General features: G+C 40.4%; 1 protein-coding gene across 1 annotated transcript; it reads left to right on the top strand.

Moving 5' to 3' along the window:
• The first annotated feature begins 1,078 nt into the window (after nucleotides 1-1,078).
• LOC130664289 (uncharacterized) lies at nucleotides 1,079-1,873 on the top strand. The gene has a single exon (XM_057464180.1). It carries the CDS (start codon nucleotides 1,079-1,081, stop codon nucleotides 1,871-1,873), a length of 795 nt encoding a protein of 264 aa, XP_057320163.1.
• The last annotated feature ends 23,213 nt before the right edge of the window (nucleotides 1,874-25,086 follow it).

Genomic DNA, 25,086 nt, shown 5'->3' on the forward strand with positions numbered 1-25,086 from the left:
TCAATTAGAACTAACTCTCTGTACCCAATATTCTTGAGTCCCCGAATCGACCAAAACTATATCTCAGGTAATTTTTACAAACTCGTACAATTACTTCCATATGTTTGAAAATTCATTATACCGAAAATATTGCTATCTCTCGATCGTGTCTACGTTGGATGCCCAGACGGGCTCCTTCGACTTAAGTCTACCGTCATAAACGTAAATATGAAAACTAACAAAATCTTAAGCGGATTAAATTGTAAAATATTTTTACTAAGTTTTTATTGTCTAAAAACGAACTCAATATAGTTGGGACTTTCCCAAGTCAGGAAAAACCCAAGTATTATTTTATCTCCGACATATATATATATATATGTAGCGACCAAGTCGTACAATTAAAATTAAATATTTCGAGTTTTTCCGCCGACACTCGGCGCTCGAAGATTTTGGTAATCACCGCTTACCTATTTAGAGACACAGTTAGCAACTAGCTTTTATATTGATTGCTACGTGCAGTTTCGATTTTTGTTAATAACATTATTCTGTAATATATAAATTATAATAAATAACCAATTGTTATTTAACGTAGTGAATTGTTTTTCCCCGACCAACAACAATTCCTACATTGGTGACCCCGACGTGATTTTTTTTATTAATTATTAAGGAAAGCGTCGAGTTTGCATGAAATTAATCATCTTAGTTGGTTTCAACCGCGTCCATTTCTTTTGTGGTGTTGCAAAAGTGAGAAATCCGACGTAGTGCATAACTTATCACAGCTAGTGCATTGCTGAGCGCCCTGGATGTTGTGCTGCATTAGTTTATCCCGAGGGCCACTCTAGTGCAAATCGGAAAGTGATAAGTGTGTGTGAGGGTGAATCCTACCGCGACGTGACCTTGAAGGATCGACAGTATTGTTCATATTTTTTTTGGCGCCGAAACTCAAGCGCCGCCGCATTCCAGAGTTGTGACGTCAGTATTGAAAAGTTAATCCCAGAAAGAATTCCACACCGACTGAGAATTTAAGTATTGTTCCTTTTTTTGTCTTGATTATTCTATTACTAATACTTTGTGTTTATCAGATAGAAAAATAATCACTATGTCAGAGAACGAGACGAAAGACACCAAGCAGTTGTTCGTCAACGCTATCAAGGCGCCTCCCTTCAGCCCGAAGCGAGCCAAAATATGGTTTGCGCAACTGGAAGCACAATTCTCTATACACGGCATTGTACAAAAGCGGGAAAAATTCAATCACGCTATTTCGCTGATCGACTCCGAGTCCGCACACGAAGTTAAGGCAATGATCATCAACCCGCCAACACTTACGCCTTTCAGCCAGCTCAAAGAAGCGCTGATCAAGTGTTTTTCCGCGTCTGAATCAGCCAAACTGCGCCAGCTCTTAGACGGCGAGGCAATAGGTGATCGCTCACCTTCACAATTCCTACGACATCTAAAATCGCTAGCCCCAACGATTGATGAAGCTGTACTCAGGACCAGATGGAAGTCGAATCTGCCAAAGAAGACGCAAGAGTTACTCGCCGTGTCCCCAGATACTGCGACAATCGACGACTTGGCCAAAACAGCAGACAAAATTCATGAGATGTTCGCTGTGTCTCACAATTCCGCCGCAGCAGTGTCCACACCATCGAATACTCAGATCTCAGCGCTCGAAAAACAGATCTCCGAGCTAACTCACTGCGTCGCCGCTCTATCATCAGCTCAGATCAGACAAAGAGGACTTTTGACGTCTCGAAAACCCCGAAATAGGTCCCAGTCCAAAGGACGAGGCAAACTTAAAGACGGCATCTGTTATTACCACATAAAATTCGGCAAACAGGCTTACAAGTGCGCCGACGGATGCAAGTTCGCGGGAAACGCAAACGGGAGTCCCTAGTGGCGGGAAGCAACTCTCTGTCATCTTCACACCGCCTATTTGTCACAGATCTAGCCACCAATACACAATATATCGTGGATTCTGGTTCCAATCTTTCCATATACCCGTATCAGCGGTTGAAGTACAAACCGACCCCCGTCGGCTATCAACTACGCGCAGCCAACGGCTCTCTCATCGAAACTTACGGCGTCATCACACTCTCGCTTAACCTCGGACTACGTCGCGAATTCACCTGGAAATTTATCATCGCTGACGTCACGAAACCGATCATCGGCGCCGACTTTTTGAGTCATTTTGACTTGGTAGTCGACCTGAAAAATAAGAAACTTCGTGACGGATCCACAGGCCTTCAAACAAACGTCGATTCAATAGCGTCCGACATGGACTGTATTAAAGTAGTAGAGGGAGACACAGTTTATCACAAACTGTTGTTGAAGTACCCATCTATTACTCGACCTGACGGTGCCGCGACGACTAGAAAACATTTCACGGTCCACTACATCAAAACGACGCCTGGGCAACCAGTCTCATGCAAAGCGAGACCTCTCGCTCCGAACAACTTGAGGATCGCGCAAGAAGAGTTCAGAAAAATGGTCCAACTTGGCATAGCAAGACCATCCAAGAGTCCATGGACATCTGCATTACATCTTGTTCCCAAGAAATCCGGAGAATGGAGACCATGTGGTGACTACCGCCTCCTTAATGCCCGCACAGTATCGGACAGATACCCAGTCAGACGACTAGAAGATTTTACGGCGACATTACACGGTAAAAGAGTATTTTCCGTGATCGACTTAGTTCGCGCCTTCAATCAAATCCCAGTCGCCGAAAATGATATCGAGAAAACGGCGATCATCACGCCGTTCGGACTTTTTGAATTTTTGTTCATGACTTTCGGACTACGAAACGCCGGGCAATCATTCCAACGATTCGTCGATGAGATTACATCAGACCTACCATTTGTTTTCCCGTACATCGACGACTTCTTGATTGCCTCCGAAGACGACGACCAACACCTAGAACATCTAGGCATCCTGTTTCGACGACTAGAGGACCACGGACTCGTCATCAACACAGCAAAATCTGTTTTCGGGCAAAAAAAGGTAACATTCTTGGGACACAAGGTCAGCGACGCAGGTACCAAGCCGTTGCCCGACAGGGTTGACGCGATTTCTAACCTTAAATTCCCTAGTACTATCTCCGTACTGGGCGGTTTCCTGGGCACTATTAATTTTTACAGGAAATTTGTCAAGAACGCCGCCGAAATCCTGGCGCCACTGAACAAACTTTTGGAAGGTCCAAGAGTAAGAAGCTCATCGCCAATAGTAGAGACTCCAGAGCTCCGACGAGCCTTTAACGACGCAAAACGAGCACTGGCTGACGCGACGTTGCTCGCGCACCCGGTAATCGATGCACCATGGGCGATATTTTCAGACGCTTCCAACACAGCTATTGGAGCGGTTCTTCAACAACAAGTTGGAGGTCAATGGCAGCCACTGGCCTTCTTCAGCAAAAAGCTGCAACCTTCAATCCAAAAACTTTCGACGTATGACCGTGAGCTTCACGCGGTCTTTGAAGCTGTACGACACTTCCGTCACATTTTCGAAGGCAAGCACGTCGCCATTTACACTGATCATAAGCCTTTGCTTCACGCTTTTCAACAACGCACTGAAAGAGCTTCTCCATGGCAATTTCGACGCCTCGATTTCATCGGACAATTTACAAGCGATTTCAGACACATCGCGGGCCCCGAAAACATCGTCGCAGACACCTTGTCACGTGTCGAAACCATTTCGACACCAATCACGACCCACGAGCTTGCAAACGCTCAGAAAGTCGACCTCGAACTACAAGATCTACTAAACAACGCAACGACATCACTACAGTGGCAACGCATCATCTTCGACGACCACCCAACCGCAGTTTACTGTGACGTTTCGTCAGGTAAACCGCGTCCTTACATTCCTGGTCCACTACGAAGGAAAGTTTTCAACGCTCTGCACTCTCTTGCACATCCAGGCTCTAAAGTGTTATGTCCGCCGCTTAATTTTTAATTATTTATCCGGGATTTCTCCCTTTGGTAGCGATAGTAATTTTGGACAAGCGGGTTGGAGGGTGCGGACAACAATAAAGAATACGAGGAAGAAATTATCTTCCTATAATTTATTATTTATGGTGGATCTTTTCGAAAATTAAGAACCCAAACGTCTTCAAAGAGACTGGTGCTCTTGTTTAAGCCAAAAGTATTTTATGATGATAGAAAAATAGTTCTTTCACCTACCTTTCGATGTCAATTCTTCTAGTGCGGCAGCTATTATCCCTCCAGGACTAAACAGCTCACTCGACCTTCCTGAGGGTTGGTAGAATAAGTGCGGCTGGGTTGGTAGGATGATATCTTATGTACTACTTTCGAATGAAACCGCAAGGTTGAAGTGATGAACTTGATCTTTTATTAATTATTTCAAATTACAACGTTTTTACTGAACGTCACTTGTTCACTCTAAGTTTTCACAATTTTAAGTTTACTTATATTATAGGATTATTTATCCTTGACAATTATTTTATTAAGATTTTATTTTATATTTAATGCGTCCTTTTTCACACCCGAAAAGTGGTTTTATGCGCAAATTAACTCGGCACGAGATGGAATCGCAAATTCACGTGATTTGCGTCACTGGTTCGATCGTACCGGATGATTTTTAAAATCCGGCAAATATTGTATTAGACGAACGATTACTACAGTTGCGTCAGATCGAATTTTAGATCAATATTTGAGGATTTTTAATAATAATTTGAATTCAATTACTGATTATTCAACGCCGAAACGGATTCCTGCAATAATTGACTCAAAAGATTTTAGTTTTAAATGCCTTACTGATTATTCTACGCCTAGGGCGGATTCCTGCAGTAAGGTTAGTGATAAATTCACGATCTTTGACTATTTCTTATTGATTATTTCAACGCCGTAGCGGATTCCTGCAATAAGAATTAGTCTAGATAAATTAAGAAATGCCTTATTGATTATTCAACGCCGAAACGGATTCCTGCAATAAGGTTTATATTGAAAATATTAAAAATCCTCTTATTGACCTTTCAACGCCTAGGGCGGAATCCTGCAATAAGAGTGCACGAAATTTCGACGTTCGAATATTCGCGGACCGTAAGTTTTAAGAACCGACTAGCCTTGAGCTATGGGTGCTCAGGCTTTTTATAAACTTTGATTGGTAATTTGATGGGGAATTTATAATCATTGTCATTGGTGGAAAGTGACGACAGTTTATTATTTATTCGTTGAACTTATTGCAGGTGTCTTCCCACTATTATTTGCCGCATAAAAAGGTGAAAAAGCTGACGCTGCGTTTTCGCGCGCTTTTCAAAGAGGAGCTCAGAAATAATTATTTTAAATAATTATTAACAAAAAAAATTTTATTTGGACATAACAATCCCCCGGAAAGTAAGAGGGTTGCAGAACTCTCTTGCTTTCCTAAACATATGTCCCCTCTTTTAAGAAGCTCGCGATAACACTTACAAATTTATTTAAAAAGAAACTTACAGCTAAATATAAGAAAATATTCTAAATATAGAAGATTACATCTGAGTTTCCCAATATTTATGGTGTATACGTTGTAATACACGTATATATGTTAGTTAGTAAAAATTTATAAAGTTTTTCCCCTAAAATCTACGATTTCCATCACCAAAGAAAAATATAATTATTATTTATAAATATAAGGATTAAATATAAAATTCCATTCATATGATTCCCATATAGTTGTAAATATGTATATAGATATATATATATATATGCATCAATATACAGGTGACCTTGAGAAATATAAGGTTGTCTAGATACTGAAATAAGCTGGAGAAGATAGTTTCGCGATTGACTGCAAATCTGCATCGAGCCGACATCTGGCGATGTTTAATTGCGAGTTCGTTTTGCCGCGTCTGCACAAGCGAATTTGATCTCCGGCTACCGTCTTATCTCGGTACGCATTCCAATTGCCGCTGAGAGCTATTCTCAGTGTGCAATTCGACTTGTTGAAGTGAAGGTGAATAATAAAATAAAAAAAAAATAAGAAATGTATGCCACCGATGAACACATCCAGGGCTTCTCGTCCTGGATGCAATACGTCATTCACCGCGGCGGATCCAGGGTAAGTTTGGCTCCATTTATTAATCGTATTTATCCGTCGTTTTTTTTTTTTTTTAAAAAAGGAAATTTCTTTCAGACCATCTTACAAATGGGCGTGCTCGTGGGTAGCTTGGTCGGGTTTATAAACCCGACCAATGCTATCGAGGTGATAGACGTGGTGTGGTCGATGGCTGCGGGGCATCTTCCACCGGAATTGACCCAGGCTCGGTGGTTCTTTGAAGGTGCCCTGGAGTCCACGGGGCCATTTGAGGTCGTCATGGCCCCCAACCATGAGGAGATCGAGATATTGTCGGTCTGCCTCATGGAGACGGCCGAGAGCCTATTACGGTAAGCTAAAATTCCTCTGAATTAATAAAAGAAAAGAATCTATTAATGTTTATCCCTTATCTCCCTTTTTTTTTTTTTTAGTGACTGGACTCGGGAACTCCTAAGGCTCCAGTAGGGTTCAACGGTCGACTAGAGGAAGAGGCGGAGGGAAGCCGAAAAAGAGAAGAAAAAAAAAAAATTACATACCATAAAGTATATTCATTAATAAATATTAAGTATTATAAATATTCAAAAAAAAAAAAAAATTTTAATATAATTTCATGATTTCAAAAAAAAATTTTTTATTTATAATCAATTTCGTGTGTGGTGTTTTTTTTTCCTTATAATAAAATTTAAAATTTAATTTTTTTGAATTTCCGTGTTTGTTTTTTTTTCCTTTCCCCCCACCCCTTTTTATTTTCCATTAAAAGAAAATCAGTAGGTGAGTTTATTAATTAAGTTATCAAAATAAGTTAGTTTAATTAATTTAGGTTAAGTCGTTTATTATTTTATTTATTTTAGTTTTAATAAAACTTAGTTTAGTTATTATTGTTAAATTTAATTCATAAAATGGTCGTGTAGGAGCGAGTGAGCGCGATAGATTTAGTCGGGACGTGGGAGGGAGAGAGAGCCCGTTGCGCGACCGTGAGCGACAGCTGTCGCTAATCGGTCTCTTCTTTGCCCGCGTTCGCAACTCTCGCGACGGTGTGACATCAATGAGATGCTAAGTATCGACCGTCGTATTGATCTGAGATTTACTGGCAAGTGTCTCCATCTTACAGTCACCGAAGGAACTACTCTCTAAACCAGCTTATTTCATGTATGAATGATTGCTATGTTTTATATCGTAAATAATTTTGAACAAATGATGGCTTTTTAATGATAATGTTGAAGAGTTCAACCTGAAAATTAAGAATGAAGGTCACTTATATAAATAGCATGCATGTGGAATGATTTTTAGAGATTATTCTCAGTATACCCATAAGTATTTCAGTGATATTTTATGGGAGTTTTTGAGAATTCTTTTCGTTGCTTTTGCGTATATCGCTTGGTTTTATTCGCGGTCAGTTTTTTTTTTTTTTTTTTTTTAATTTGCTGATTTCGCAAGGCCACGGTTATTATTGTGTTTGTTTTTTTTTCTTTTATAGAGTAAGAAAAGATGATTTTTAAACATATTTCTTTACATCAAGTAGTTCTTAAAGCTAATGGACGCTCGTTACAGTTGAGGGGTAAGTCGGTATAAAAACCCATTTTCAATTTAAAATTAAGGAATTTGATAACTCCCAAAAAAAAAATTATTTATATATTGAAACTCGTAATTTCAGAATTTACTGAAAATGTGTTTTACTCGTCAAACTATCGAGATTGCTGATCCGGAAATGGATCTTTTACCAGTTTTACTGGATGAAATTTTGATGGAGGTGCGAGCTCGTTGGTACCTAGATTCGGATCCAATCTTTTTGTTCGTTTCTCATCAATATGAGGTTGACTGGATCCATTCGATAGCACCACCCTTGCCCCCAATAGGAGCGGATGGTCGCGCTCTTACCTTACTAGAGGTATTTTTATATACTCATATTTTTCTTTATATAAGGAGGCATTCTTTAAAAATGATAATTTTTGACCATTTTAGTATGTCGTGATCAACTTACATTGGTACTTTACGGACGATGTTCTAATTGGTAACAGCTATTTAATGGAAGTCTTGAGATATATCCGTCGCATTCGAGGATGCAGAAATGATTTGCGTCTGTTAAATTCTACTCTGAAAGACTCTAGTATCGCCTGGCTTTTCAAAAGGCGCTAATGTTTTGAATTTGACAAAATAAATTGCGAACGAATTTAGAAAAATGTATAGCATTTTATTTGTTTAGTCTTTAAAAATCATTCTCATTGTTTTATTCTTAAGTTTAGTTTGTGTGACTTCGACAACCGTTCTCACGGTTAGCGCGTCTTGTTACTGCTGACGACGCGTTTATGCGTTAAGTCGGGCATTCAGTCATCTGATTTGTAACTAGTACAATGTGTAAGTCTTTCGGTCAGAAGTATAACCTTGGGGATCCCATTTATTATTTTATAAGATCTTATTCCGAATTTATTTATATTCGGAGGATTTTTGAAATTTGGGCCCCCAACATTCATACTTGTGAGTGTTATGATGTTTGTGGTGTGCGTAATAATTTGCTACACGTAAGTGTTGAGGTGAAAGATCTAGTTGATCGTGATTTTAGTGTTATTTAAAATGTCGGTTTGTTTGTCTAGTATTATTTGAGTCGGGGTTCTCTGCCGGACTGCCCATCCCGTCTAAAGCGTGAGCTTTTTCTGGCATGGAGCAAGCACCTTTGGAGGGAAAAGGACGAGGATTTGGATGATTGGATGGAGGATTGGAAATCCATTTCCTGGCTCTTTAGGGAGGATGGAGAGGACGAGCCGGAAGAAGAGGAATTCGAGATGGAGGAAGAAAATGGGGCAATTCAGCCATCACCAGCGTTCGCTGGGTAACCGAAATGATGTTACCACTTGCAAGTCAAGTTCAGCTGTCGGTTTTCTCTTATTAATAAAAGGAAAATCAGCTTAAAGATCGTGCGTTCTTTCTTTTTAACCCAAAAATTCACACATTCCAAAAATAACCGTATACAACTTGGATATGATTGAATATGCAAGGGTATACGTAAGGAAAACTTGGTTTTTCCTTTTTCTGTCTGAGTTTAAAGTTTCACCCCCTTTTTTTTTTGTTTCCCTTTTTTTTTTATTACGGCGCAATTTTCTAATTCGCCAGGTAAGTGTTCTTAGTTTATTATGGAACATATGACTAATCTGAGGTGAGTAACATTCTGAAGTTGGTCTTGAAAGAAAAATTTCTTTCTGTTTACTGCTTCCATTTTCTTGTTATAGGTGGTGAAAAGGAGTTTTTTTTTTTTTTTTAAGGAGTTTCCATGGGGTTTAAATTTTCAAAAGGAGAATTTGGCAGAGAAATGGCGTCCTGTAAGAAAATTTTTGTTAAGGCTGTGATAATATTTGTCAGCGGCTGTCATCTGCGTTTGGATTCGCGCATGCGCTATGAAAGGTAAACGTTTAAATAATTTGCTTTAATTTCAAAAGTAATTTCGCGGTTTTTAACAGGAATTTACCAATTATCCTGTTTCCCTTTTTTGTTCAGGTGATTTTAAATCTCTTTAATAGTTTAGATATAAAAATCTATTATTAAATTTCTTTCTTTTTCTCAGAATCTATCTGGTAAACTTAAGTCTAGCAGTATATTTCTTAGTTAAAATTTTTTTCCTCTTTTTAAAATAAGGTGGTGGTAAAATAGGAATCTTCCTCAAAGATAACTATAGATAAGTTTAAACGAATGCAAAAATTTGTAAATGTTTTCAAAAATGACCCCGAAAATTACTTCGGGATCAGTTGCTAATTAGTTAGAAGAAGATTGCTATTTCTACCACGTGAATTTTGTTTGATTATACATTATTCTTATCTTATTTAGGTTGATTATATTGGTGCGTTAAAGTCGGAGAGACGGAGACCTCTGGATGTACGAGTTGGAGTTGTTCGCCGATTTGCAGAGAATGAGACATGAGTTGGTGTCGACGGATGATCTTGGAGTTCGATGACCTCTGGTTGATCCTTGATTTGGACTGCCTTTGGTTTGAGATCGGAGGTACGTTTGGTTTCTGTTATTGTCTTATGAAGTACCTCGACTGGCTGCTTATTTTTCTTGTAGGTGAAGCAACGCCTCTTGCCTGAGCAGATACAACACTTGAGGAAAACTGGCACGATGAGAATGACACACAAGATGACGAGGATAGACATATTTCCCGCCGTCATCGTTCGTTGTATCTCGTCCTCCTGATGATGCAGCGATATTTCAGACATCCGGTTTTCTGTTTCTTCTAGTCCTGCTCCCCAGGGTTGAAATTTATCGATTGTGTTTAACGGGTCGATGTTCTTTTTGAAGAGAAACCCTGAGACTTTGGGCTCCGCTGTTAAATTAGTTGACAGTGCTTCCAAGGTTAAATTTAACTTCGGCAGCGTGATATTCAGCTGGGTGATTTCCTCATCTATACTTTTGATTAAGTATTTTCCGTTTTTCATTTCACATCTGCCCTGGATATGGATCATCCCTGTTCCATTGATGTAGTAGTCTTTTTCGACTGGGTCCAAACATTTGAGACTTAATTTTTCCTCTTTGCAGGTCGAGTAAGCCCAAGAGTTTGGTTGATTTAGCTTTATCCATGTAGTTTTGCAATCGGGGATAATGCGGATGTTGCAAGTTCTCGAAATATCTTCTGTCGATTTCAAGAGCAGCTTCATTTCGCAGTCGACTTCTTCAGGATCTTCTGTAGATTGAAATGGAATATCGGGACGACACGATAGATCTTCTCCGATGGTTCTGCATTTATTTATATATTCAGAGTCTGCCAGGAAAAATCTTCGCAGGCCTGGATCTGTAACCAAGAACCTTTTGGATGGTAAGATGGTCAAAGTTTGAATTTTTCCGTTCACGTTTTCTGGTTTTGGCAACGGTCTCATTTCATACGATAGTAGCGGAATCTTGTGGAACAGAGGCAAGGTTACTATAATGAGTAAATAACCTTTTGCCCTCGCTACCTTTACTGTCGATACTGCTGACAAGGTTGAGAGGTCCATCCTGTCAATCGGCTGAGGTGGGTTCAAATCAGGATGTTTCCGCATGATGTCGATCGTTGCTTTGTAAAGTTGTTTTGGTGATATCGCTTGAGGAGAGAGTCTGCCGGCTTTTGCCTCTTCGATGATGGTTTCGGCCTCTCTCAGGACTCGTAGGTGGTGATTGGCGACTTCTAAGCGCTCATCCCCCAGCATGAGGACTTTCGTGACATAAACTACTTTTTCCAAGGAGTTTAGCGTTGCGTTTATGAATGCGTGAGTGACGTCCGCGAGTTTGTTTAGATTTGACTGCATCTGAGCCTCACTCTGAAGGATGGTATTAATCTCACTCTTGACGATGTGAGTGGCGTTCTGTACCAGGTGCACCATTTCGGCATTATCTTGGTATAACTTGTTAATTTCCTTATTAATGTGTTCTTTGTCTTCATAATCCATGGTCCCAAACAATTCTCGAGAAATCGTGCCTATGAAACCGAACCATGGAGCTCTCTGGTTACGGTCAAGTGGCGGTGTTTGAAAATTCGTTTCGTCGAGGAGTTGGTCTAAGCGATGCATGGCCTGATATATTTGAACCTGTACCTCATTTATCATGTCGATTTTCAGATAATGCATGCAGGACCCGACGTCGATGATCTTGGCACAAGCGAGCATGGTTGAATGTATATGTTCCAACTCGAAGGGGTACAGGTCCACCAACCCCTTGACGTTAATGGAAGAAATGATGCACCAATTTTCTTCAATCAAGTGAATCTTCTTAAATGGGTCATACATTAACCCTGGGTTGTCCGCCAATGGTTGAATGGTCATGACGTCCTTGGATTGGCTGCCTTCTATGATGATGGCCAAGAATATCAACAACGCCTTCATGGTGGTAAATTATTTCCTTGGATCTGAAACAGAGAACTTTATAAAGGTTTAGCCTTTTGATCGACAGCAGGTTTAGCCTTATTAGGGTTGACCAATTTTCGGTTCCCTTTGTCATTCAGGTAAATAAGACTTCCAAATTCGTTAATTTCGACAATTTCATAAGGCCCGGTGTAGTAAACATCGAGTTTATTTTTCCTCGGCTCTTTTAGAACATAAATAAAATCACCTACTTTAAAGGTTCTGGCATGTATGTGTCGATCATAACGAGTTTTGGAATCTTGTTTTGCCTTATTGAGACAATCAGCAGCGATTTCTCTAACTTCTGATAATCTTCCCATAAGGTCAGCGAGATAATCAGAATAAGTTTCGATTCTGGAATAATCAGGGAATTGGGTTGGCAATCCAGCTCTTCGACCAAACATCAACTCAAATGGAGTGAATTTGGTAGAAGTATGCACATTTGTATTGTAACTCAACGCAGCAAGACCCACATATCGATCCCAGTTCGGATACTTATCTGAAATTACCCGCAAAAAGTCTATCAATGGTTGATGGCTCCTTTCTAAGGATCCATTTGACTGGGGGTAATAACCCGAAGTCGTTAATCTTTGTATTTTTAAAGCTTTTGCAAGCTGTTGTATTATTTTCGAGGTAAATGACGTACCTTTGTCTGAGAGGATGACTCTCGGACACCCATAATAACACATATATCGATCGACAAGGGCTTCAGCCACTGTTGTCGATCGGATATCGGGTATCGGGATCGCGGTTACGGCTTTCGAAAAGTTATCCTGGATCGTCAGGATATGGACATTTCCACTTCTGGTCATTGGAAGTGGTCCAACGGTATCGATGGAAATTTTCTCGAAGGGCTCGAAGGGAGTATCGGTTATCATCATTGGTTGTTTAGTTTTTATTCGCGTGAGTTTGTTTTTCTGGCAAATTTCGCATTTCTGGATAAATCTATAGATCTTTTCCTTCATGCCGGGCCAGTAGAATCTCTCGCGGATTCGCCAATAAGTTTTCACGACACCTTTGTGGCCTGCTATAGGGCTACAGTGGTTTTCTTCGATGATTTTATCGCGTAATTCTTCGGCAGGAACTTCTATATTTCCTTCGCAAAGAGTTACCTCGATTGGACAATCGCCCAACTCTTGTATGAGATAAGACTTTATGTTCAAATCGTCGAAGTCATCCCCCTGTTTCGCTATGCGGAACGTATAAATCTCATGTTTGAACATGGATGCTCGTAGATTTCTTAGTCCTTCAATTAAACTTGTTAAGTCGATTTTTTCAAAATGATTTTTCTTGACGAAAACGGTAAAGATGGAACATTGACCCAATTTTGTGACAAGTACGTCACCCAATTTTGGTCTAGCCGCTTTCAGGTCTTCTCGATTGATGAAAGTGAGATCTCTCAACAGCTTTGAAACTGGTTTCATCATTTCACAATCCAAGGACAGGAAATGCACCATGTGATCTCTCACATACGTGATTCCATCTCGACTGTCTTTGAATTTAATTTGATTTTTAGGCAGTTTCTGAGGTCTGTCAGATTCAGAGCCAGATGAAGAAGAAACTTCGGGCGGTGAGTAGTTTTGACCACTCAAATCTTCGGCTATGTCCGAAGATGGAGGGTCGAAGACGCACCATGGAGCTTGATTCGGAAATTTAGGTGGCAAATCATCATTCACAGCCGGCTCATCCCCCAGTTGTTCGTCAACAACTTCCGGATGTGTCACATGGCGAAGATCCGATTCATTTGCCTGCTCATTTCCGTCGTCTTGTTCTTGGTGTACCTCTACTTGAATCACCGTGGCTTCGTCATATTGTGTGGTCTCTGATTGGTTTGATTGAGAAGAGCTTTCTTCCCCTCTCGTTAGATCTTTTGTAGAATTTTTATTTGGTGATTTGGGTTGCTGGCTTTCGTTCAGCAACGTTTTGTTATTATCATTATTTTTTGGAGAAACTTCCCCCATTCGCTTGGGAGTTTCCCTTGGTGCTATACTGGAAGATGCAGCTGGAAAATCTTCAGTATTTAAGGTTTGAGAAGTAGAAGGTCTTGCTGTGATGGTAGAATTCCGATTGTCTGCTTCTACATCGTCATTCCAATAGAAGGTTTTAGAATGGTCATCATATTCCAGTCCTTTATGCTCTTTCTGTGCAGCTCTCAACACAGTGTGTTTCCACATGGGAGTAGATGGGCTTGAACCACCACTTAAATATTTTTCGCGAAGTTTGGTAGCTCGCGACAACGGTGGAGTTGCTGGATTTGTCTCGACTTGGACTTCTGGTTCAGAGCAGCTGGCTTCGCTGGAGTCTTCATCTTCTTCAGTATTTTCATTATCTCGAAGAAATTCGTCTTCTTCTTCTTCTTCTATTTCTTCGGATTCGTCCGGGTCTTCGTTTTCATCGTATTTGTGCGGAAGGTAACTCTGTTCAAGATATTCTCTGACTTCTTTGGCCACCTGAGGGCTGACTACTGGCAGTGGATTGTAGTAGTCGTCTGGATGGACAGAGCAATCCGCTTCTTTATCTGGGATGTTAACGGTTCGTTGTTCAAGAGCTCTGTTGAAACGTTCGAATGATTTTCTCAAATCTTCCCGCAATTGTTGTCGATCTATCGCCTCGGGCGAATTTTCATCCCCCTGATCGCTGGAGCTTTTATCCTGTTCGTTCATCAGATATTCTTCGTTCATGAGTCGGACTGCTTCTTCTTCCTCCTCATCTGTTTCTTCCGAATTTGTTTCAGGTTCTGGTTCCGGATCTACTGGAGCTTGAGGTTTTGATGATGCGGGTGGTTGATTTTCTTCGAATACGTCGTCTTCAATACCCCCTGAAACGTCAGGTTCGGCGGTACTTATCTCACAATAATTTACCTTTTTCCGATTTGGGTTTAGTTCTGTGGCTCTTCTCATACGTAAACGAGAAGCAATTGTGTCACGAGGTTGTGGAGCGCTGTTGACACGGGGTTTATTTTTACCTCCCGGTTTTCGACCTCGTTTTACTGCTGCTACTGCTTCGTCGTCAGGACAAGAGTTTTTCTTGAGCGGTAACATTACGGCTTCCTTGATAGGTGTTTCTTCTGAATTAATCTCTGCCGGAGATCTTCCCTCGGGATTGTAAGATAGTCCTTCTGCATATTGCTCGGAGATTTTATGACGAACAACAACAGAGAATTTATATTCGCTTAATTTAGATCTCCATTTGATTTGGCGTTCTGTAACGGTTTGGCTATCCTTTAACCAGGACATACAAGGACTACTTGTATACAAGGTGAAGGGCTTACCGTAGAGGTAAGGCCGGAATTGTTGCACCGCATACAAAACAGCCAAACATTCTTTTTCGTTGTGTGTATATCTGGTTTCAGTTTCTTGCAAAACTCTAGATGTACATGAGACAATTTTCTCGACATTTGCATCCGGGTTTTCAGGAGTTTGATCTTCGTTATCGAGTTCTTGGCTCAAGATACCCGAGATGCCAACATCGGATGAACTAGTTGCTAGTATAAACGGTCGATTAAAATCTGGGTAAGCGAGGAATGAATTCTCGCACAATGCATTCTTTATGTCATCGAAAGCTTTTTGAGAATCAGCTGACCAGACGAACGGTTTAGTTTTTCTGGTAAGGTCAGTGATTGGTTTCGCTCTTTCAGCGAAGTTTTTGATGAAACGTCGGTAGTAGTTAGCTAATCCCATAAATTTGCGCGCCTCCGTATGGTTACGGGGGTGGGATGCATTTTTAAGGGATGAAATTTTCTTCGGGTCAGGTTTCACGCCATTTTTAGTGATAATATGACCCAAATATTCCACCTCAGGGCAGAGAAATTTACATTTCTCGGGCTGAAGAGTTAGCCCAGCCTCTCGAAGGCGGTTGAAAAGTCTTTGCACTCGCACTTCATGCTCTTCAAGTGAAGATGCGTAACTTACGAAATCATCCAGGTAAATGAACAATTCAGTGCCTTTTAAACCACTCAAAGTGGAGTCCATCATGCGTTGGAAAATTGCTGGAGCGCACTCAAGCCCGAAAGGCATACAGCAGTACTCCCAATGGCCATCAGGGGTAGAAAACGCAGTTTTCTCAGCATCCCTGGGATCCATTGGTACTTGATGGAAACCGCTTGCAAGATCAAACACGCTGAAATATTTCGCTCCACCGAGTTGATCTAGAATGTCAATTATGAGTGGTAAGGGATAAGCATCCCCGATGGTTATTTTATTCAAATTTCGAAAATCGATAACCATTCTCCATTTCTTATTACCTTGTGCGTCAGATTTCTTAGGGACGATCCACAAGGGCGAATTATACGGAGATTTTGATTTTCGTATAATTCCTTGTTTGAGTAAATTATCGACTTGTTTCTTGATTTCCTCGCGATGTTCTTGAGGAAACCGGTATTGTTTGATTCGGACTGGCGTATCACTCGTGGTTTCGATTCTACAAGTGAACCTTTTAGATCGTCCCAGACGGTCGCCAGGAAGGTGAAAAATATCGTGATTTTTCTGTATAAGTCGAAAGATTTGTTTCCTTTCCGTACGACTGAGGTGGTCAGTGGGGATTTTGTCAAAGATTGAGTGGACACGTTCTTGCTTAGAAAGTGAGTTCGTTTCCGGTGGAGTTTCAGCAGTATCGGAATATTCGTCGGATGAATCGAGGTGATCGAATTCGAATTCTTCAAGCATTTGAGGTTCGATCTCGATTTTCGCTGGGTCCGATGTCGTGTTGATCACCATACACATCGCCTGGCCATCATCCACAGAAACAACGGCTTCGCCCATTAAGAGTCCTTCCTTAAGAGGGACCTTACGGAGATAGCCTTGTCTGATTTTTGGATTCAAGACAGGTACGGAGACAGACATTCGCATACGGGGTGGAATGACATACGAACGTGATGGCTTTACCCCTAGGCTGAAGTATAGGGGTCGGGAAGGTCTGGAAAATAAATTCAGAGATTGATGATGATACGAGATTTCGGCCTGTTCCTTTCTCAGAAAGTTGTTTCCCAAGATGCCCACGCCATTGAAGGGTAAATTACCCTCACAAACGTGAAATCGAATTTTGGATCCCAAAACTTTCAGTTCGACAGAACCGATCGTCTCCATGGGATGCCCATTCAAACCACGGAGTAGCATCGTGTCACCACGATCCACTCTAATTTCGGGTTTAAGGGCTGAAGAATTTATCAAACAGACATCCCCCCCTGTATCCACGAGAAAGCATTGTAATTCTCCATGAAGGGAATTACACGAGTCAAAAATTTTTGGTCCTGTCCCTAAGGACAGGATATAACCTCCGTCAAGGTCGTCTTCCATCGTAAAAGGGATAGGACGGGTAGGTCGATTTTTGAGGACCAACGTATTCCAATAAAAGGAAATGCCAGCTCGTTCTTTGATGAAAAATTCGTTTCCAAGGATACCCGGGTAACCTCCAGGTGATCCAGGTACAACCTGAAAACAAATATCTACTTCAAAGACCTTGAGCGTCACAGTTCCGATGATTGGCATACTGCTGGTCGCTATGCCGCCCACTTTACCTCCGTTTTCTGGGTAAACGATGGTGTCATCCCCCAGAGCGTCGATACAAAGAAGGTTCAGGTCAGAACCTGTATCCAGTAGAACTTCACAACCACCCTGGAAGAGGTCTGGAGATTGCATCCAGACTCTCGGACCTTTACCGATTACTAGTGCGAGGGCTTCGGGCGTTGAAGGATTTTGAATTCCTTCGCAGTCTGAGGCCTCTGCTGGGCGCTCATGGATCGGCGAGGCTCGCGGGGCATACTCGCAGTCGCCTCGGCCTGTCGAGCGCCCATTAAGTTTAAATGATCGTCGTTGTTTTTCCTTGGGGCGGATTTATTCGAATCGCGGTGAGGGCAGAACGGGCAGTCGCAACATGGAGCGTTTAATTTCAGATGCTCCAGTTTTTCAGCGTCTATGTCAGCAGGATCAAACGTCACAGTCTTTGGTCTGGCTGTAAACTGCTCTTCTGTACGAGAACGTAAAGTGCTTTTCTTGTACGTTCGTGGAGTCGAATCGTCGTCACGAGTCTGGCTACGTCCCCCTTTACTTGAGGTGTAAGCGTAAGTTAAGTAGTCTGCGGACTCTGCACTGGCGTCAGAGTCTACACTGTCTTCGTCGTCTGTGTCATATTTACTTCGTCTGTGGTTATTCTTAGAGTAACTGAATGTTCGTCCTCTAATCTCTCTACGATCGTCGTAATCGTTGTAATCTCGACGAGGTCTCTGATAATCGTCTTTCGAGTATCGTCTGTTATAGTCTCCGTCGTAGTCTCGACGGTCTTTATGAGAATTACGCGAAAATTCGTTAGAATCGCGTTTCCGAGCAGGCCGCAAACATTCGCGGGTTCGCTCTTCTTTAATCGCTTTGTAAAGCTCTTCCAGCGTTCTGGGGTTTTTTAGACGCGCAAGACATTTTGGAAGGTCAGGCAAAGCGGAATAAAGGAGGTCGAATGCAACCTTTTCTTGCTGCGACATGATGGCGTCTCGATTTTCTGCTGGGAGTGCAGCTTCCAGGCCTTTGATCATCTTGCGTAACCTGAAATAAAAGTCTTCGATGGTTTCCCCGTCCTTTGAGGACGCTGCAGCTAGACGTTTGTGCCAGATAAGAGCTGGATCGCCGTGGCGAAACCTCTCTCCCAGAGCGTCGAGAAGTTCTTCAACGCTGTGAATCGGAGTGTATTCAATGATGCTCTTAGCACGACCCGAAATTCTCTTCGCGATTTTTGCAACGAACATGTCATGGTGGTCTGGGAGGATGCATGGTAACCAGCTTCGTACGATTGCGTCAAATTCTCTGAAATCTTGTTCGCAAGTTGGGCCTTCACCGTTGAAATTAGGTAGCTCTCGATAGAGATCTTTGGCCATATCGTACTGGGTTGGTGGGGTGTTTGCATCGTGCAAAGTGGCATCCAGCCGGATGATGGGTCTGTCGTTGTCAGGCATTTCTGCTTGTAAGCCGTGAAATGGGGGAGGCGTTAGATTTCTTCGCCTCCGGTGTTGTTTATTACGAGTAATGGTGGTGACCACACCCTAAGGTGTTGGTGAAGCGACGATTTTATGAGTCGTTAAACTCGAAATGCAAATTGCTGACTTAGTCAGACAGAGAGAGAAAGAATTACTTTCGACAGCTCGAAGCTGTGACAATAAAGTCGATGTTTGACTTTTCGCTGACTTTGCGGTTTGATCGCGAAGTCGCGGACTGTGAACTCAGGTGTTTCGCAACTCGATTGAGGGGCAGAAAACGCTGAGTTCGCAATACGTGGAATTGCTAACCGTTAAGGTGTGGCAAGTCCACGAAAACAGGGTGTGGCACTTTCAAAAATGCCACGAAAATATAATTTTGAATTTTTTTGACTTTTGAAAATAGGAAAATTACCACAAATCTACCTTTAATATCAAAATTGGTAGAAAAATGATACCTGTGGCTCAAAAAGAAGGATTTTTAATTTCGAAAATCCCACCGCTGCCACCAGTGTTCTTTATGTTATGTCCGCCGCTTAATTTTTAATTATTTATCCGGGATTTCTCCCTTTGGTAGCGATAGTAATTTTGGACAAGCGGGTTGGAGGGTGCGGACAACAATAAAAAATACGAGGAAGAAATTATCTTCCTATAATTTATTATTTATGGTGGATCTTTTCGAAAATTAAGAACCCAAACGTCTTCAAAGAGACTGGTGCTCTTGTTTAAGCCAAAAGTATTTTATGATGATAGAAAAATAGTTCTTTCACCTACCTTTCGATGTCAATTCTTCTAGTGCGGCAGCTATTATCCCTTCAGGACTAAACAGCTCACTCGACCTTCCTGAGGGTTGGTAGAATAAGTGCGGCTGGGTTGGTAGGATGATATCTTATGTACTACTTTCGAATGAAACCGCAAGGTTGAAGTGATGAACTTGATCTTTTATTAATTATTTCAAATTACAACGTTTTTACTGAACGTCACTTGTTCACTCTAAGTTTTCACAATTTTAAGTTTACTTATATTATAGGATTATTTATCCTTGACAATTATTTTATTAAGATTTTATTTTATATTTAATGCGTCCTTTTTCACACCCGAAAAGTGGTTTTATGCGCAAATTAACTCGGCACGAGATGGAATCGCAAATTCACGTGATTTGCGTCACTGGTTCGATCGTACCGGATGATTTTTAAAATCCGGCAAATATTGTATTAGACGAACGATTACTACAGTTGCGTCAGATCGAATTTTAGATCAATATTTGAGGATTTTTAATAATAATTTGAATTCAATTACTGATTATTCAACGCCGAAACGGATTCCTGCAATAATTGACTCAAAAGATTTTAGTTTTAAATGCCTTACTGATTATTCTACGCCTAGGGCGGATTCCTGCAGTAAGGTTAGTGATAAATTCACGATCTTTGACTATTTCTTATTGATTATTTCAACGCCGTAGCGGATTCCTGCAATAAGAATTAGTCTAGATAAATTAAGAAATGCCTTATTGATTATTCAACGCCGAAACGGATTCCTGCAATAAGGTTTATATTGAAAATATTAAAAATCCTCTTATTGACCTTTCAACGCCTAGGGCGGAATCCTGCAATAAGAGTGCACGAAATTTCGACGTTCGAATATTCGCGGACCGTAAGTTTTAAGAACCGACTAGCCTTGAGCTATGGGTGCTCAGGCTTTTTATAAACTTTGATTGGTAATTTGATGGGGAATTTATAATCATTGTCATTGGTGGAAAGTGACGACAGTTTATTATTTATTCGTTGAACTTATTGCAGGTGTCTTCCCACTATTATTTGCCGCATAAAAAGGTGAAAAAGCTGACGCTGCGTTTTCGCGCGCTTTTCAAAGAGGAGCTCAGAAATAATTATTTTAAATAATTATTAACAAAAAAAATTTTATTTGGACATAACAAAAGCATCGCAAAAATTGGTAAGCAAACGCTATATCTGGCCATCGATTAAAAAAGACTGTCGAGAATGGGCCAAAGCTTGCGTCAACTGTCAGCGCAACAAGATCACCCGGCACGTGACATCTCCAATCTCTCGATTCGATTTTCCAACACAAAGATTTGAACATATTCACATAGATCTCGTCATCTTACCAGCATCGCATGGATACAATAAATGCCTGACGATCGTCGATCGATTTACCCGCTTCCCAGAAGCTATTCCTTTAAGAGATGGAGACGCTGACACTGTGGCGAGTGCCCTGATCATCAATTGGATTTCCCGGTACGGAGTATCAGTAAAAATAACGTCGGACCGAGGAGCACAATTCACCTCCGCATTGTTTCAATCGCTGATGAAATTCTTCGGTATAAGACACCTGCGTACGACCGCGTATCATCCTCAGGCAAACGGCCTGGTGGAACGTCTTCACCGACAGCTCAAAGCCGCCCTACTGTGCCACGATGACACATGGTACGACGCACTACCCGCCGTCCTGCTTGGTCTCCGCGCCGCTTGGAAAGAGGACATACAAACTACACCAGCTGAACTCGTATATGGTGAGCCTATCCGCTTACCCGGAGAACTCATTGTTCCGTCGAACAAACATGAGAATGCTCAAAGTATTCTCCGTAGTTTAAAAGTACATTTTAATAACTTGGCACCGGCCGAAACGTCGCGTCACGGAACACGTTCTGTTTCTGTTTCAGAGACCTCAACTGAAGTTCTCACGTTCTGGTACGCAACGACCAAATTCGACCGTCGTTTTCTTTACCCTACGAAGGCCCATACGAAGTTATCACCCGATATGAGAAATACTTCATCGTGAATCTCAAGGGCACAAACACGGCGATCTCTATAGACAGACTGAAGCCTGTTTACGTCGCAACCGACGATTAGCAATTTTTTTTATCATTTTTTTTTATTTTGCACTTTCCATCATAATTTTCGAACTATTAGTTTATTTATTATTTTTTTTTCTCTCACTGTAAATAACTTACCATAATTCATTATACATATTAATTATCAAATTTTTTTTTTAAGAAGGGAAGTACTGTAGCGACCAAGTCGTACAATTAAAATTAAATATTTCGAGTGTTTCCGCCGACACTCGGCGCTCGAAGATTTTGGTAATCACCGCTTACCTATTTAGAGACACAGTTAGCAACTAGCTTTTATATTGATTGCCACGTGCAGTTTCGATTTTTGTTAATAACATTATTCTGTGATATATAAATTATAATATATAACCAATTGTTATTTAACGTAGTGAATTGTTTTTCCCCGACCAACAACAATTCCTACATATATATATATATATATATATATATATATATATATATATTTATTGAAACTATATACATAACTAAATATTTATAGGTTTCATATATATAAAGTCTGATCAGATTCAATCATATATAAACTTATGCACGACTATATATGAATATATATTAGCCATGTCAGACCAGATATGATTATATACAGGCCTATATCTAATTATATATGGGTTTGTATCAGTCATGTCTGATCAGATCTAATCATGTATAGATTTATATATGATTATATATGGGGTCGTAACAGCTATGATTATATCTAATTATATATAGACTCATATATGATCAGATCTGATTATATATAGGCTTATATATAATTATATATAATCCCATGTATGTAAGAAGCGACCATATTGCCCCGGACACGTAGGCTGCTGGACAGCCTGGCTGTGACGTCAAACCCACCCCCATCACGTGATGTCTCCGTTACCCCCACAGGTCAAGGGACCCGAGGGCCTCAGAAGGCAGAGGCAGAGGGATTACAATTGTACTGGACGGCTGAGCGGTCACATCGTCGAATAGATATAGATATACCTACTTACTTTCGTTAAACATTGTCGGGTTTAAGCTTGTATAATAAATACTTCTTTGGTTTAAGCCTTGCGTTAGTTATTTCTTACTTATTATTTCTTACTTAATCATGTATTATTATGTATAATTTCATGTATAATTATATATAATTATATATGATTATATATATGATCATTAATCATATATAATTAGACAAAAACTTTTTTCATCGGGTACATATATTTATATATAATGAAATTAGAAAGATTTATATAATTTTTGCTTAATTTTATCGGCCAAACATAAGACACCATTTTTATAGAGCAGTTAATTCCCGTAGTGACTATTCGCACTACACATGGACTCCTGTAGACAGGTCCTGTGTGCACAGGACGTCTTCGACAGGTTACTGCAGAATTTTTTTTTAAAGACAGTAATAACCCGATAAAAAAAGATTTTATGAAATTGTATAAAATTATATATAAATTGGATAGAAAAAATGGCCCGATCCAATTGTATACAATCAGACATAATTTTATCTAATTATATACAATCGTATATAATTGTATATAATTCTGTACGATTGTATACAATTGGATCGGGTCATTTTCATTTGAGATTTTTTTTGAGAGACAAAGGCGATTGTACTTCATGATTAGATGTTTGCATGTTGAACAAGATAAGATGATGACTCATTTAAAGACTAAATCAACGGTAAAACATATAATACCAGTAACTGAGTCTATGAAATACTTTCTTGTTGAACTAGAAAATTTGAAATATATTTGTTATCTTGTACGAGTAGGTAACTATATTTGTAAAAAACCTGACGACGTAAGAGAGGTTTGGTAAACATTGAATAAATAATAATAAATTAATCTATCACAACTATTATTGATTATTTTATCGTTATAATGTATAATACTACAGATAGAATTTAAGTTGAAAAGTCAGAATTTATAACAATATTATATATAATAGACACTTACATTAAAATCGATAATTTTTCCCTGCAATTTAACAACAAGAAATTATACACAATTCTATATAATTGTATACAAATATATACATTTGTATATAATCACACACTGTATTCGTATAGATTATATATAATTGTATACGATTCTATATAATTATATAAAAATTTAATATAATTATATATCACTACTATCGAATTGTATATAATTCATATATAACTGTATACAATTATATAAAATCTTTTTTCATCGGGAACGTGTGTACACAGGAAGTATCACACAAGATCCAGGTACACCAATACATGTTGAGCTGTGCGCACAGAAAGTATTATACACGAGACTGTAAAAGAAATTATTTCATTAATTTATGATAATAATAATAATAACAATAATAATAATAATAATAATAATTGCCCACGGTGCATGTTGTGTGGCCAGCGGGGGTTCATTTACCCCGTGGCGCATCGTGGGCAAAGTAGGCTGGCCTTCCATCTGCTGGCCTACAAAGCGCACAACAACCTTTGCATTGGGTTAACTCCCCAATGTAAAGTAAACTGAGTTCAAGATAATCCTGAACACAGAAGTGCTCCCCACAACCGGCCCTTCTCGGATGAGGGCTACCCACTAGCTGGGCGGAGCACCGAGATTCCGAATGATGACGACCCTGGCGAACAACGGACTGCATTAAGGTGGACGGAGGAATTACGAGTCGATCTCCTGATGTGCTATAATAACAGTGAACCAAAGCGGAGAGGTTACATGGCTAGGATGCATGCTCTCTGGAGCGATATGCACCCTAACCATAGCCATTGTTCACGACAACATCTTCGTGATTACGCCTTTCATCTCCGATAAACAAGACGATCACTGTTACCTAACAGACGAGTATCTCACCGTCTGTCTTTTCCAGCACAGCTACATCAGGAGAGACGCCATTCTTCCGAAGACGCCGACAATGATTTTGACACACGGCACGTATGTATCTCTAAGAAGATACAATACCCGAAACATCTACTTGACACGGAAAACCACGAGCTAACGACTCGGATTCAGGAGGATTCTACTCTACTCACCATCAATCAAGCTGTCTATAATGCTGCTTCCTCACTCTTACCTCCGGCAAAAAAGAAGACTTCTTCTCCTGAGGCTAAGATGAGAGGTCGCATTAGGCAGCTTTCACTGAAGATTGATGATCTCCGGAAACATGTCTTCCGCATTCAGTGTGTGATTGAGTACGTAAATGCTCGTAAAGCGTTTACGCCTAAAGTCCGCCGTATTGCGGCTGGACTACGATATCAACATCAGACACTGAATAAGGAGAATCTCCTTAACATCAAAGAAGGTTCCCTTAACAGATTGCGGGCTCTGGTGACTGCTAAAAAGTCACTAGAGAAAAAGCTGAAGCGGCTGACCGATAACTCTTTGTTTCGGTTAAGTCCTCCACGCTTTCTGACACCTAAGACATCGGTT

Source organism: Microplitis mediator, chromosome 2, assembly GCF_029852145.1.
Source record: "Microplitis mediator isolate UGA2020A chromosome 2, iyMicMedi2.1, whole genome shotgun sequence".
Classification (NCBI taxonomy): Eukaryota; Metazoa; Arthropoda; class Insecta; order Hymenoptera; family Braconidae; genus Microplitis; species Microplitis mediator.

Bases quoted from the DNA above. Each gene is read 5' to 3' on its own strand.
- LOC130664289 (XM_057464180.1), top strand. From the start codon at position 1,079: ATGTCAGAGAACGAGACGAAAGACACCAAGCAGTTGTTCGTCAACGCT.